The 16,312-nt window shown below is 34.1% G+C and overlaps 1 protein-coding gene across 1 annotated transcript; it reads left to right on the top strand.

Moving 5' to 3' along the window:
• Positions 1-271: 271 nt before the first annotated feature.
• On the top strand, positions 272-13,214 carry LOC145617503 (protein ACCELERATED CELL DEATH 6-like). Its single transcript, XM_081672208.1, has 6 exons — positions 272-928; positions 2,112-2,572; positions 5,444-6,068; positions 8,738-9,192; positions 10,652-11,604; positions 12,919-13,214. Exons 1-5 carry the CDS (start codon positions 412-414, stop codon positions 11,270-11,272), a joined length of 2,679 nt encoding a protein of 892 aa, XP_081528334.1. The 5' UTR covers positions 272-411; the 3' UTR covers positions 11,273-11,604; positions 12,919-13,214.
• The last annotated feature ends 3,098 nt before the right edge of the window (positions 13,215-16,312 follow it).

Below are 16,312 nucleotides of genomic sequence, written 5' to 3' on the forward strand. Positions count from 1 at the left end.
GAATTAGAAAAATAAAATAAAAAAAATAGATTCAATATGGGTAGATCATTTTGAAACGCCCAAAATAGTTTATGAGACTAACATTATGAAACGGAGGGAGTAACATTTTTTGCTAAAGTTTAAAGCTTAACAAAAAGAAATTAAGAGATTTATGTGACAATAAGTTTACATACAATAGGAAGTAAATCTTACTCATTACAATACCCTGACAAAAAATAGAAATAAATCTAACTCATTACGTAAGGAATATGAGCAAGCTAAGAAATTGAACTAGTATGTAGTAAAGTAAAGCATATTATGCGAAGTATAAAATAAGGAGAACCCAATTAAGAATGCTAGTCAACCAAAATTAAAAACTCACATTCAATTAAAAATTTATTTTTATGTTTTAAGAAGGGAAATTCGCGAGACATGGAGGGAATGGATGAAAAGCTTGTTAATGCCGTCAAAAATGGCGACCTGGTAAGCTTTGTTGACGACAAACGAAAAAATGAAATAGAAAGTGGCATAAGTGAAGAGTTTTTTCTGAGTCAAACCTTAGTTGATAAAGAAAATATTCTTCACTTAGCAATCCAAAGTAGGCAAAATGATGAATTCATGGAAAAAGTTTTGAAGGGCGAGGAGTTATTGCCAAGAGCAGTAACTGATCAGCTGATTAAGCAGCAGGACAAGGATGGGAACACCCCTCTTCATGTTGCGGCATTGGTGGGCAACTTCGACATTTTCAAACTGGTCCTTGAATATGATCATAACCAGGCAGAGGTTAAGAATGGAGACGGCAACACGCCGTTACATGTTGCGCTTCTCAAATTAAGGGATGAGATTGCTACATTGATGCTTGAACAACATCCTGACCTGGTTCGTGTAACCAACAATATGAAGGAGACGCCTCTTCATCTTGCAGTCGAACTATACCGGCAAATCGTTAGTAAGTATTCTTAGTGATCACATTTAAATTTATATGCTTTTACATCTGCGTTACTAGTTAAGGAGTACAAAGTATTTGATTCACAATTTGTGGCAGATCTTGATTGAAATTCATTGATGCGATGATCAATATCTAAATCTCTAACCCTGATCTCTTTATGAAATAGGATTATGGTTATCTAAGTTTTTTTATTTTTTTTTATTTTTTTTTAAAAAAAGTTTTTTTAATTAATGATCAAGTTTCATTTGAACGCATTATGCCTGCATTAGAAAAATATGTCTAGTGTGCAAAACTGCAAACTAATGCAAGTAATATGGCTAATGTGAGACAGAGGGTTAGGGTCGTTTGGCATCGCTGTGGTTTTCTATTTTTTGGTTTTTTGCTTTTTAAAAGTATATTATATATGTGACATAATGGATCAAAAAATATTTAGTCTTATTAAAATCATGATAATTTTGGAAACACCTTTTTTTTGTTTCCTGTTTTTGTTTTTAGTTTTCAAAAAAACAGGAAACTGAAAACCAAAAATGATACCAAACAAGCCCTTAATTAACAATTATTAGTTTTGAAAAAAAAAATGATATTCAAAATGACAATTTTAACAAGTACTCATTTCATTATGTTTGATCTTAGGAAAGCACAAACACTATTATGGAACAAAGGGAGGACTACTTTCCACCTATAATTTGTTTTAAATAAAAAAAATATATAAATTTTGTATCTTAGTTGAATTAGTGAGAAGTATTGCATAATTTATTTCTTGAATCAAACAACAACTTAAAGTATGTTAGTAGATCGACCGAGATTGAAGGATAGGTGTATATCAGTATATGTATACCAACAAGGCATATATGTATGTTTGATTTCCTAATATATGTAGGCGATGTTCTTGAAATTGACGGCGCTTACGCAGTCCCTAATTTAATGGGAAAATTCAAGTTTATCAATTTGATAAACAAAATTTGTTTATCAAATGGCGCAATTATAAATAAATCAACAACTTTTTACGAAGTATTAAATATGGGTCCCACTGTTGTTGATATATTTACGAAAATGTCATGATGACTATACATTTATGTTGTTTTATTTACCATTTTGCCATTTGATAAATAAATTTTGTTTATCAAATTGATTAACTAGAACTTCCTCAATTTAATGGGAAAAATTTTGCTGAAATTAATAGATTTACCAATCAAGGAGAGAGAAGCAGTAGGCTCAACATATCTTGGCATCATAAAATTAATGATAGGGAAAGAGAGTTGTGTAGCATGTATGAAAGATGCAACAGGGGCGACTCCTCTACATAAGGCAGCATCAATCACCTCGACCTACACTCTACAGATCATTAGACTCATACTTGATCACTGCCCGCAATCGGTGGAGGTGCTTGATAATTCAGGCAAGACCATACTGCACCTTTTGAAAACGATTCCGAGCTACGAAGAAGCCAAAGCCTTGCTCGGTGTTAAGGGACTACTTGGCCTCATCAATCATCAAGACAAACAAGGAAACACACCATTACATTGGGCTGCTATGAATTTGAACTATAATATGGTGCGAGCTCTATTGAATTCCTTTGCCGAACAGAGTTTAATAAACAATGATGGAATGGCCGCTGAAGTTTTGATTCAAGATCAATTTGAGGTAAGAACTAAGAACTGTCATTATGAGAATGATTTAATATCCTGAGATTTTTAAAAATAAATCGATCATAGAGTTGGATTATTAAAATTAGTTTTTTTCTAAAAATTTTATATTTTGGGGACAATAATACATAACCACAGAAAATGGTGTCCACTGTAAGATTTAATCGAAACCCTTCAATTAATAAAATTCGTCTTTTCCATTCATCTAACTGAATTTGAACATGTAAATATCAATTGTAAATATATTAATTATTTATTTAAATACGGAATACGATTAACTAAAATAATACTCCGTAATAGAAAGTTCTCACCTTAGATCTAGAAAAACCTGGTCAAAGCATGTTAAATTAAATGAATTATGATGCAATTTTGTTGAAACACTATATGATGTTTTTCTTGGAATATTTGCTTCAACTTGTTAAGTTAGTGTTTAGTTAACTCCTAATGTTAGTGGAGTAGTCATAAAAGTAGTACATTAGTTTAGTACGTGGGGGTTAATTTTAGCATGATCAATGATCATGAAATCACATTCCTTATTTTTAGTTTTATTTTGCATTATATATATTGTTGAAATAATAAAATAGAGATGAGAGAAGGGAAAGAATAATAAAAGTTGCATTCAATCCATTTTAAATTGTACTACATTGCAACATATATATATTGCAAAATATAACTAAAAATAAGGAACATAATCCCATCATCATTGATCATGCTAACATTAACTCCCACTAAACTAACAATTGGTGGTTCGTACACCCGGGTGTACCATGCACATGGTACACTCGAATTAAAGCAAAAAGAACATAGTACATAATTATAAAGAACTTCATGAATATATAAAGGAACATATTACTGAAATATAAAGAACACAATAATTTCTGAGCATAGTTTATAAAATAAGGTATAAGGTTACTATTAATTGATTTTTATCAAAAATTTTAATTCAAATCATTTCAAATATAAAAAATTCTTCTATTAACAATTATTTTCGCTCAAATATAATTCAAAATTTCATTTATAAATATCAAAAATTCAAAATTCAAAATTTAAAAATATGCTACTATTTAAGTAAAAGAACATAATTTGTATTATTGACGCCCACAGAACATAATTAATTTATATACATTAATAAATGTTGTTTGTAACGTAAAGAGCATAAAGTATAGACTTAAAGAACATATTGATTGTACTCCAAAAACATATTTCATTTCAATTTAAAAGTGATAAAAGAACATTTATCAGAATATAAAGAACATCATCTTCAACCTTAGAAAATATAACACTAGAATAGAGAAGTAGATAAAAAGAAGAAAAAAAAAATTGTAAATTACCTTTTCCCTCAACTACAAATTCATCAATTACATCTTTCAATTAAAAAATTCATTAATATGATATAATTAACTCCTTAATTTCATTAAATTTCTTCAAAATTCAAATTTTACTATGATTTCTCTCCATATAAACTCAATTTCTCCCTCTTAACAAAAAATGAAATTTTGTTTATCAGAAGTGATATAAAATTTGAATAATAAATCAATTTCATAAATCAAGGAATAAAAATAACAAATTAATCCCTTAAATCAAGGAGAGAATGATTTTGAATTTTTTTTGCTCATGTACTTTGTAGTTGTACACAATGTTCTTTCCACGTTTTTATAAACTTGTATTTTGACTAGTGTACCATGAGCATGGTACACCTGGGTGATGAATTTTTCACTATACTAACCCACTACTATTATGATTCCACTAACATTAGGAGTTAACTAACCACTAACAATTTGAAGCAAATATTCCAATACACCCCCTTGCTTCAAATGGGATTACAATGACTATTCGATTTTCATGCTTGATCTCGACGAAATTTTCTTTTGCTTTTACAGCAATTTGTGATGCACATCTCATCACCCACACAATTTTGATGGTGCACATTATCACCTGCATGATATTCTCGGAGCACTTCTCTCCGCACAACTAATCCTCGGCATTTTTTTATTGATGTACTTCTCATCAATTACTTGATCTTGTTGATGCACATTATCGTCAACTTACATTCAATGGAGCACATCTCTCCATTAACTCTCGTTGACACTGTCCTCCAATTGGCCATGTCACCTTGCATCATACCAAACATCTTTGGTATTATCTTGGAAACCATCTCTGCATTGATTACGACTTCCACACCTTCATGGGCTAAAAGGGAGCCCATCAACACGCCACACTAACCATTACTTCCATGGTTAAACACACAAAAAAAATACTAACAAAAATATATATTTCACTCGAAAAAAAAATATTGCTCTCAAACAATGAGATCAAGCTGCGTTGCTTGTCTCCTTACTCGATATTTTTTTTTTAATACTCTCTATCTCTCTATTTTTTTTTTTTCATCTCTTTTACTTCCCTTTTTTTTTTTTTTTCCTCTCTCTCTTATCCTAGATCTAACCTGAAGTTGTAATACCATGTTGAAATAATAAAATAGAGATGAGAGAAGGGAAAGAATAATAAAAGTTGTATTCAATCCATTTAAAATTGTACTACATTGCAACATATATATAGTGCAAAATATAACTAAAAATAAAGAACATAATCCCATCATCATTGATCATACTAACATTAACCCCCACTAAACTAACCCACTACTATTATGATTCCACTAACATTAGGAGTTAACTAAGCACTAACAATTTGAAGCAAATATTCCAATATATATGTTGCTATTTAGTACAATTTTCAATGAATTGAATACAACTTTTATTATTATTTCCCTTCTCTATCTTTATTTATTATTTCAACAGTTTTTTCTCTCATAATCTGTTACATATAACTAATAGGATTTTATGGTATTGATGACGTGTATGTAATTTTGCAGGTGATCATGGAGAAAAAACAAATGACAATGGAGGTATGTAAAGCAATCGAAAGGGCGGATACAACACTTCTAAAAGAGAGACTGCTTAAATTTGGATTGATTTTTCTATTCCCACGAGATTCCAACGGGAAGAATGTTCTTCATAAATTAATGCAAATAAACAGCGGAACTGCTACATTACATACTGAATTTGTTGATTTCATCAAACAAGTTGTTGAAAGCTTTCCAGAACTAATCTGTCAAGTAGACCATAACGGAGACACTCCGCTTCATATCCTTATGCAAAATTCCCCTGACACTATGATTCGTCGTGTTTCCACGTCCACGTCGTACAATTATCAAGTGTTATCACTGGCAGAATCATCCACTGTGGATGAGTTATTAAAGATATGTTGTTGGTATTATAATAGAGCTCAAGAAGAGGCTACTGTTAAAGGAGGTCGTTATGATCCGCCATGGTTGGTGCAAAACGCGGCAGGAAATACACCCATTCATGAAGCACTCAGAGCAAATCATGGCGAGGAAGTGATATATCAAATGTTACAGATGAATATTGAAGAGACTGCCAGATTGACGAACAAGCTCAACGAAACACCTCTTCATCTCTTAGTTGAATATTCCAGGGGTAAGTCACTGCGGCTTCGTCATGTTTTCTTGAAAATCAATTATTAGTCAACAGACTCATCATAAACTTGTTCTTATCAAATTTTTACCAACCACTTTTTCAGTCGGGGATAATAAAAGGGGGTGGATAAGGAAAAAATCGAACATAAAATAAATGTAAGGCCATGTTAGAGAAAATGAAGTGTTTGTTTAAGGGGATGATGATTAAAAAAGATGGGGATGGGGATGGATAAAGCAGCCCCTTTATAGACCTTATTCCTCTCAGCAACTTTTCTATGTGTAGAGCACACTGTACGGCAAGGATTAATAGTAGAAGTTATTTATTTAGAGGTTACTTGTATGAGTTATTATTTAGGTGTTACTTGTAAGGGTTATTTATACAATCGGTTAGCACGTTTTCCGTGTAGAGTAACCCTTAATCCACAGAGTAACCTTTAAATAAGTATTTCCAATAATTTACCCCTAACCAAACTAGTAACTCTCAAATAAGTAACCCCAGAATAAATGACCCATACATGTAACCCCAGAATAATTTACATATAACCCCTAACCAAACGAGTAACCCCTATAAGTAATCCCGGCCACACGTTATGGCCAACCACATACACAAAATTGTGTTTTCCTCCATTATTTGTATACAAATAGTACATTGTTTGGATTGATAGAATCTAGGGAAAGGAAGAGAAGAGAATCTAATGGATTCATCCTCCCTTCTTTAGATACCTTTTGGTAGAAAGGAAAGGAAGGGAAGGGAAATTGAAGGATTCGTTCTCCCTCTCTGATCTCTGTACCAAATCTTCCAATGTTGAATAGATTTGAAGGGAAAATGTAACCCTCAACTTCCATTCCTCATCCTTCCTTCTTCCCTCCCTTCCTTTTCTCATCTACTTTACTACCCAAACAAATTGTTATACTTTGTATAAATTCAGTCTTAAGTCTTATTCACTTCACCTTTATTTTTATTAAACTGAAATAATTTTTCTGTGCTTAATTTTTTTTAAATATATATTGTAATTATTTTTACTGATCATCTTATATAAACTTCCTCCGTTCGTTTATTTTTACTTGACCCACTTTAACTTTTACACTATTCACAACCCCCTTCTTTGACCATCTTTTCAGGGTAATGTGTAAGGAAATTCATGTGGGTTATTTGTGAATTCGTCTTAATAAGTACTATCATAAATATATAACTTTTATAATTATTACTTATGGAGAATCAAAGATATTGATCATTAAAATTTTCTATTGACAAGCATTATAAAAGAAACAGGTCAAGGTAAAAAAGAAAAGAAAGTGTATTCTCTACAATTACTGTTTTTTTTTAATTAAAATGAAATTAATTTTAATAAAATGAATCTATTTCTACTGATGAATTTATCAAATGAAAAACCCTTACAAAAATTGGAGAAATTATAGCATGATTAACCCTTAAGGGCAAGGTTTGTCTTCTTCCTAGATTGTTCATGCATTGCAATTTCTGTATTGATCGAAGACTTTGATTTCCATTAATGGAGGTGAGAGAATGGAGGAAGAAGAAGAATCCATGGATGTTGGTAGCGCACACGACTTTGCCTTGCATTGATGAATGGAAAGGTGGAAGTTGTGGTGAGGTGGATAGACAGAGGGTGAAGAACCAAGGAGACAGAATTTGGTGGTGGTGGTATTTCCATGGAGAAAAAGGGTGGTGGGTTAGGATGAGGAGAGAGAAAGTGAGGTTAATTCCTTACCCCAAATTCCTAATTCACCGTTTGTTAGCCTCGTTACCCAAATTCACCATGTGATAATTGTCTGATATGCAAAAAGACCAACGTACCCTCAATGTTTAGCGTAAAAATACAAATTTAGCCCCTTGAGATGCATTCCATGTTTATCAAGAAGAGAAACTTGGAATTACCCCATTTAAACTAGGCTTTTGTCCAGATGAGTCATGAGATATAGATGTTTTTAAAGGAGAATTTTGGTTTCCAAATAGACCACAATGTTATTAGTTGATCTTTGTTGAAATATTTCTTTGGGCATATACTTTGACTAAGAATTCAGTGACAGATTATTCAGGGGGACCATTAATTAGGGGCCTGGACCCTGGTCCAAGCCCAAAAAATATTAATGTGAGTATTGTAATTTTTTGACATACCTAGTAAAAAGACATACTACAGTAGGCCTAACTGCATGTACTCCTACAGTAGTCCTACGTATAAGGTTTTAATATATTCTACAACAGCACAACTAAAGCCAAAATCCCACTTTTGAGTATTTTGACCTTTCTACCTAATTTATCTCCTAGCATTTAGATGACAGGTTATTTATTACTTATTTCTCTAATTTTCTCTAAACCTTAGGGTGTACTAGCAAAGTATAAATTTGGTGATATTGATCTTATTTGTTTTTATTACTAGTTGCATAATTGTATTTATATGTAACACATTAAATTTTAATCGGCCCCCTAAAGAATTTTTTTCAAGATCCGCCATTGTGTGAATTGAAATAATGTACCACCTCAATTATTAAAATTTTTGGTTATATGCAACCCTCCTCATTTTACGATTTTTTTTATATACATTATTCCAAGCACCATTATCTGTAATTAGTACTACGGACTTATGGAGAATGTAAGTTTGTACTTCTATTATTTATGTTGCCTAAACAAATAAATTCACTTGCTTGCAGAAGAAGAGGTGGTAAGAGTCATAGAAAAATTGGTGAGAGCAAATACCGAAGCAGTCTATACATATGACAAATTCGGTCTAACACCTCTTTTAAGGGCAGCTCAGCATGGTAAAATGACTACAATTTCACATCTGTTTAATTATTTCCCATCAACAGCATTTATGGGAGATGAAAAATGCGGGCAGACAATGTGGCATCTATTACTAAGGACTTTACCATACACTACTGAGTACCTTCTCCAAAACCATTCAGAGTTAAGACGTGGTCTTATATTTAAAGACTACAACGGAAACACGCCATTGCATCTGGCAATTGAAGGTGGACACTTTGAGCATGCAATTAACTTTCTTCGAGATGCAGACACGGAAGAAATGAGGAAGCTTTTAGAAAGCAAGAATGTTGCTGGTATAACTCCTAGCGATTTAATAAGATCCTCACAAGAGTTTCCTAACGAGGTAAGTTCTAAACCATTAATTAATTTTGTTATGTATTCAATCTACACGAATGTATTGTAGACTCAATAATTTGACACTCACACTCCTTCTGTCCCCAAAATAGTTACAGTCAAACATTATACATACTACGTATGTCGATGCACTAATATTACCTTATTTATCAGTCAATCATACTCTATACACTAAAAGACACACCAATAATGACACGTGTCAATTTCTGATGTGTTAATATTACCTTATATTTTTTTAATTTTTTTTTTAAAAAAATGAATTTTTGACTTTTACCACAAAAAAAAAAAAAAAAAATCATATTTTTACCACCTAACATCAAGAAAAACCGTTAAATCTAACGGTTTTAAAAAAATTTCTTCGAATTTTGGTGCACAAAACACGTTCTTCGTATATTTAGGAGGGCATTTTGTTCTTTGGGTCCAATTTGAGGTCAAAATTAACCAAAAAAATGATCGAAAATGTCTCGTTTGTGTGTTTCAAGCAAATTGAGATATTTTTCAACACGCAAAACGAGGCATTTGCGATCATTTTTTGTCAATTTTGATCTTAAATTGGTTCTATATAACCAAAATGCCCCCAAAACCCCTAAAGATCATGTGTTGGACACGAAAATCGCAGAATTATAAAAATTCCGTTAGGTGTTTGACGACCGGTCGGTGGTAAAAAATAATTTTTTATTTTTTATTTGGTAGTAAAATAAAAGTTTTAGAATTTTTGATGATATAAAATAATTTTTTGAATTTTTTTTTTTTGGTAAAAGTCAAAAAATCCAATAAAAACAAATTTTATACATAAATAAAAGATTTAAATTAATTCAAATCTTTTATTAATAACCGTGCATGGGACGGGGTTTAACCTAGTAATATAATATAGTTATCACACCTTTTGAATTATATAATCACTTTTTGAATGATATTACCTACCTTTCAAATGTTTTGATCATTTTTCGAATGTATAATAATTTCCTTTTAATTTCGAGTAAATTTTCGAAAAAAATTGCTCAGATTTTTTGCCTACTTTTATTTTATTAATTGTGTAGTGGAAGCTACTATTAAAATTGCAAGTATCAAATTAAATCAACATATTTCATACTTTTATTATTTCCCGACTAATTTATGATTATACGGAGTAGAGTAATACTTCTCAATCAATACTCTATAACTATATATATATATATATATAACTAAATATCACCGTGCATGGCACAGATCTAACCTAGTTAGCTTTTGATTTCGAGCTTTTCGGGTCATAATATATATAAAGGAGAAAATTAAATTAATTTGGGAAGATAGTTTGTAATTGAATCTAAAAGGTGAATTTTTTACAATATATGGTCAGGTGCACAATAAGTAATGGTGCACTCTGTCTATTCTAAAATGTTAATAATTTCACCATTCTTCATCCTCGACCTTAACTAAAACATACATATATACCTTTTGGTACACAGCTTCAAGAATTGCTGAAAAACCATTTATTAGTGGTGGGTATTCGAAGTGTTTGGGATGTTCCTACATCACAGATTCAAGAATACGCAAACACAATGGGTGTTGTAGCAGCTCTCATAACGACAATAACGTTCACAGCAGCATTCACCGTTCCTGGTGGAAATATCGAAGGTAACAAAGGGTTTCCAGCTCTGATAAGAGAGGCAGCATTTCAAGCCTTTATGATCTCGAACATATTGGCAATGTGCTTGTCAACGATGGTCTTATTTTGCTTGCTTTGGGTCATCGCTACAACAGATAAAAGCAAGTCAGTAGTGTTAATGGATTTCAGCCTGTTATTACTACTATTATCATTATACGCTACTCTGTTCGCTTTCATGATGGGAGTGTATGTTACAACCATCCACACCAAACCCTGGATTGCCGTCATTACTTTAGTTCTGTGCTCTTTGTTAATGCTGCTCATGCACAAAAACCTCGTCATGGACTATTTGGTTCCTGCTGTTGGAAAAGGATTTGGTCCGGTAGATTGGATATTGAAGAAAGTTCTATGGGAATTGAACAGAGTTCTATGGGAATTGAAGGATGTTTATTGGAAGTTCAAGAGACTAGTATCTTACTAATTGTGTACAGCTAGTTTATTTATGTAATTAATGTGCTTAGTTGGCTCTCCACTTAATAGGCTGTATAAATACTTCTATCTGAAATATCAAAGGTTAGAGGAATTTTACAATTCATTCCCAATTTTATCATGGTATCACAGCTCTAGGGTTTGAGATCCAATTTTTTTTCCCTCAATATTTTTATTTTCTCAATTGACCTATCCAATTTGTTTATTTTCTTTTCTTGGCTTCAACCAAGTGGTGCATCATCATGGTCGGAGGCGAGACAAATTTGAAGACTCCAATGCTCATTCATGACCCATCATCAATTTTCTATCTCCATCCTTCTGAAGGTGCAGGTATGTCAATTACCAAGTATGTTTTAAATGGAGATAATTATGATGTGTGGGCTTTGGCTGTCATGAATGGTTTAGAGGGTAAGAATAAACAAGGTTTTATTAATGGTGAAATTGCTAAACCAACCGATGAACAATCCCCTGAATTTATGGCTTGGCGATCAAATAACTCAACTATATGTGGCTGGCTATTTAATTCAATTGATATCTCTATCCAACCTAGTGTAGTTGGTCATAAAATTGCAATTGATATGTGGAATGATATCAAGGAACGTTATGCTATCATGAATGGCCCTCGTATTCATCAATTGAAAATTGAGTATCATACTCTTCGTCAAAAAGGCATGACTGTTGTTAATTACTACAATAAATTTAAGTCTCTTTGGGATGCTTTATATGGTGTTGAAGATATAACATGTGGGTGCAATTGTGCTGCTGCTGCTAAGATTCGACTTCGGGCCGAGCGAGATAAAACTCATGATTTTCTTATGGGTTTAGATGATGATGAATTTCGTAGCATTCGTACTCAGATTTTGGGGATGGATCCTTTTCCGGTGCTCAATCGTGCTTTTTCCTTGGTTACACAAGAGGAGAGACATAAGAATATTATCCGAGGACGGGATGATAAGAATGATATTCTAAGCTTTGCTGTGCAATCTACAACACCTATTGTGGCTACTACTCCACCAAGATTTGCACCTCTGTCACAACCACCTATTGCTCCTCTTACTTGTACCTATTGTGATAAAATCGGTCATGATTACGACCATTGCTATGAGCGTCTTGGTTACCCAACAAGTGGTCGTGGCCGTGGCCGAGGGGGTGGCCGTGGCACAGGGGGAGGTCGAGGGCAGCCAAGAAACAACAATGGTAACACCATGCCAACAGCCAATGCAGCATCATCTTCCAATGTGGCACCCCTCTCTTCATCTCTAGGTTCAAGTTTCACTCCAGACCAAGTACAACGTCTACTCCATTTGATTGATTCACCCTCTGCAACAACTATGAATGGTAAGAAAGCTTTTGATGATGGCATTTGGTTACTAGACAGTGGGGCATCCCACCACATGACAGGGACATTGGATTTTTTTATTTGATTGTATTGAGCTACCTGATCATCAACCTGTTAGCTTACCAAATGGCATGCAGACTAGTGCAATAAAGCAAGGGAGTGTTCGTTTGAGTACTGGATTAGTGCTCAATAATGTCTTATATGTTCCAAATATCAAATGCAACCTTATTTCTGTGGGAAAATTAATACTTGAATCTTCTTGTATTGTGACATTTACTGACAAATTGTGTGTGATTCAGGATTGCAATACGAGGACGTTGATTGGAATGGGTGAGCTTAGAAATGGGGTATATTATTTCAAGACAGTGGCAGAAAAGGCTCATGGTCATGCTACTACTGCTGATACTACGTTGCTACTCCATCAAAGACTTGGACATCCATCTAGTCAAATTATGTCTCTTATTTCTAGTTCAAGTAGGAATAGCAAAATCAAGAAAATTTTGGATTCTTGTGAAATTTGTTATCGAGCAAAACAAACTCGTACTATTTTTCCTATTAGTGATAATCGAAATCAGGAACTTTTTGGTTTGATTCATTGCGATCTTTGGGGTCCATATACAAAATCTTGTTTTTCAGGCTCCCATTATTTTCTTACTATTGTCGATGATAATTCTCGTGCAGTTTGGGTGTATTTATTGAATGACAAAACTGAAGTTCCTAATTGTTTTCGTAGCTTCTTTGCTATGGTGAAAACACAATTTGGGAAAGTGGTAAAAATGGTACGCTCTGATAATGGAACAGAATTTTTGCCTTTAATACCTTTTTTTGATGAGCAGGGCATGCTATTTCAGACCTCATGTGTAGGAACTCCTCAACAGAATGGTCGCGTTGAGAGAAAGCACCGCCACATTTTAGAGGTAGCACGAGCTCTTCGGTTCCAAGCATCTTTACCGATTGAGTTTTGGGGTGAATGTGTGCAGGCTGCAGTCCATCTTATTAATAGAACCCCTACAAAACTTTTAGAAGGTAAGACACCATACGAGTTACTCTTTGGATCGTCTCCTCATTTTGACTTATTAAAAGTTTTTGTGTGTCTTTGCTATGTTCATAATAAGCAACGTCATAAGGACAAATTTGCCTCTCGGAGTCGGAAATGTGTATTTTTGGGTTATCCATTTGGGAAAAAGGGGTGGAAAGTCTATGATTTAGAGACTAAAGAAATGTTCATTTCTAGAGATGTCCGTTTTTTGGAGAATATTTTTCCTTTTTCCCAAGCTCATATAACCCCACTAATTGCTACTAGTGATGATTTGTCATTGAATTGGGATTTTGATCTTAATCATGTGGACAGGGGGAGTACTAATACCAACAATAACCCACCAATTCAATCCACTCAAATGCCACATACACAATCACCCCAATCTGAACCTAGCACCTGCACACCTCAACATTCAACAACTTCCATGGCCACCCCTGTTCTGGAACAGAATACTCCAACTAATGAAGGCCCCATTGTTGATCTGCCTCCTCGCGTGCGACGTCCACCTTCTTGGATGGCTGATTATATATGTCACTCAGTTCAGTCTTCACCCCCCATTTCTACTGCCACAACACCTACTCCTTCAACATCCTCAGGTATGCAATTTCCTATTGCCAATTATGTTCAGTATACAAAATTTTCTACTAATCATCGAAATTTTCTGGCTGCTGTTACTGCTAATGTTGAGCCTACTTCTTATAAAGAGGCAGCCCGTGAGTCTAGATGGCGTAAAGCCATGCAAGATGAAGTTGATGCTTTAGAAAGAAATAGTACATGGGAAGTCATTGATTTGCCTCCGGGAAAGAAACCTATTGGTTGTAAATGGGTATATAAAAGTAAGTTCAAGCCAGATGGCACATTGGAGAGAGACAAAGCTCGACTTGTAGTGCTCGGTAATCATCAAAAGGAAGGGGAGGATTTTAATGACACGTATGCACCTGTAGCAAAAATGGTAAGTGTGCGTACTTTTCTTGCGGTGGCAGTTGCTAAGAAATGGGAAGTGCATCAACTTGATGTAAACAACGCCTTCTTGCACGGTGATCTTAAAGAGGAGGTTTACATGAAATTACCTCCCGGGTTCACTACGACATCTCCAACCAAAGTATGTCGTCTCCGAAAGTCTTTGTATGGTCTTCGCCAATCACCTCGAAATTGGTTTGCAAAATTGACTTCCGCTTTACGTCTCTATGGTTTTCAACAATCTCATGTTGATAACACTCTGTTTACTATTCGAAAGGGGAATGATATTCTCACTGTTTTGGTTTACGTTGATGACATTTTAGTAGCAGGCAACAATTCAGCTTTATGCACATCCTTTAAGCAATATCTTGATGATTGCTTCAAGCTCAAAGACTTGGGTCCTCTTAAATATTTTTTGGGTATTGAATGTGCACGATCTTCAGAAGGAATGTTTTTGTCTCAATGCAAATATACACTTGACATCCTTGCTGAAACAGGTTTGGGATCATGTAAACCAGTTGATACTCCATTACCTCAGAATCACAAGTTGGCTCTTGTTTCAGGTCCTTTGTATCATGACCCTGCCAAATATAGACGTATCATCGGGCGCCTTATTTATCTCACCATCACTCGTCCAGACATCTCTTATTCAGTCCACATACTATCCCAGTTTATGCAATCTCCTCGACAAGAACATTTTGAGGCAGCTATTCGAGTCTTAAGATATCTTAAAGGTCATCCTGGTCAAGGTGTGTTCCTTAGTGCAGATAGTGATTTGCAACTGTATGCTTATTGTGACTCCGATTGGGCGAGTTGCCCTATCTCACGTCGTTCTATTTCGGCCTATTTTCTAATGCTTGGCTCTTCTCCTATTTCTTGGAAGACAAAGAAGCAGGCAACTGTGTCCCGTTCTTCGGCAGAAGCCGAGTATCGTTCTATGGCATTTACTTGTGCTGAAGTCAAGTGGTTGAGGTCTTTCCTTTCATGCTTGGGTGTTTTCCATCGTCAACCAGTTCGTCTGTTTTGTGACAACCAAGCTGCAATCCACATTGCTGCAAATCCTGTTTTTCACGAAAGAACGAAACACATAGAGATTGATTGTCATTTTGTGCGAGAGCTCTTGGTTGCCGGAGTTATTAGTACAGCTTATATACAAACCTCTCTTCAATTAGCTGACATTTTCACTAAGGCACTAGGGACAGACCAATTTTATTTTCTCATGTCCAAGTTGGGAGTTCGTGATCCTCACACTCCCACTTGAGGGGGAGTATAGGAAGTTCAAGAGACTAGTATCTTACTAATTGTGTACAACTAGTTTATTTATGTAATTAATGTGCTTAGTTGGCTCTCCACTTAATAGGCTGTATAAATACTTCTATCTGAAATATCAAAGGTTAGAGGAATTTTACAATTCATTCCCAATTTTATCAATGTTCTCTGGACTCTAAGACAGATAAGTGATTCAACTGAATTAGATGATTGATTAATGATGATCACCATCCATCTGGGCTTAACTTCCTTCTGAATATTTCATCAGCAAGTAACATTATCATCGGTCAACTTTAATGAAATTACTTCTAATCTTACTTTCTTAATGTTTTTATTTATTTGTCGGGAATTTATACAATCATATTCCTTCTTAATATATTTTTATATTTCTTTTGCATTTCCTACCAAAAATAAAAGATAATCCG

This window comes from Chenopodium album, chromosome 26, assembly GCF_948465745.1.
Source record: "Chenopodium album chromosome 26, dcCheAlbu1.1, whole genome shotgun sequence".
Taxonomy (NCBI): domain Eukaryota; kingdom Viridiplantae; phylum Streptophyta; class Magnoliopsida; order Caryophyllales; family Amaranthaceae; genus Chenopodium; species Chenopodium album.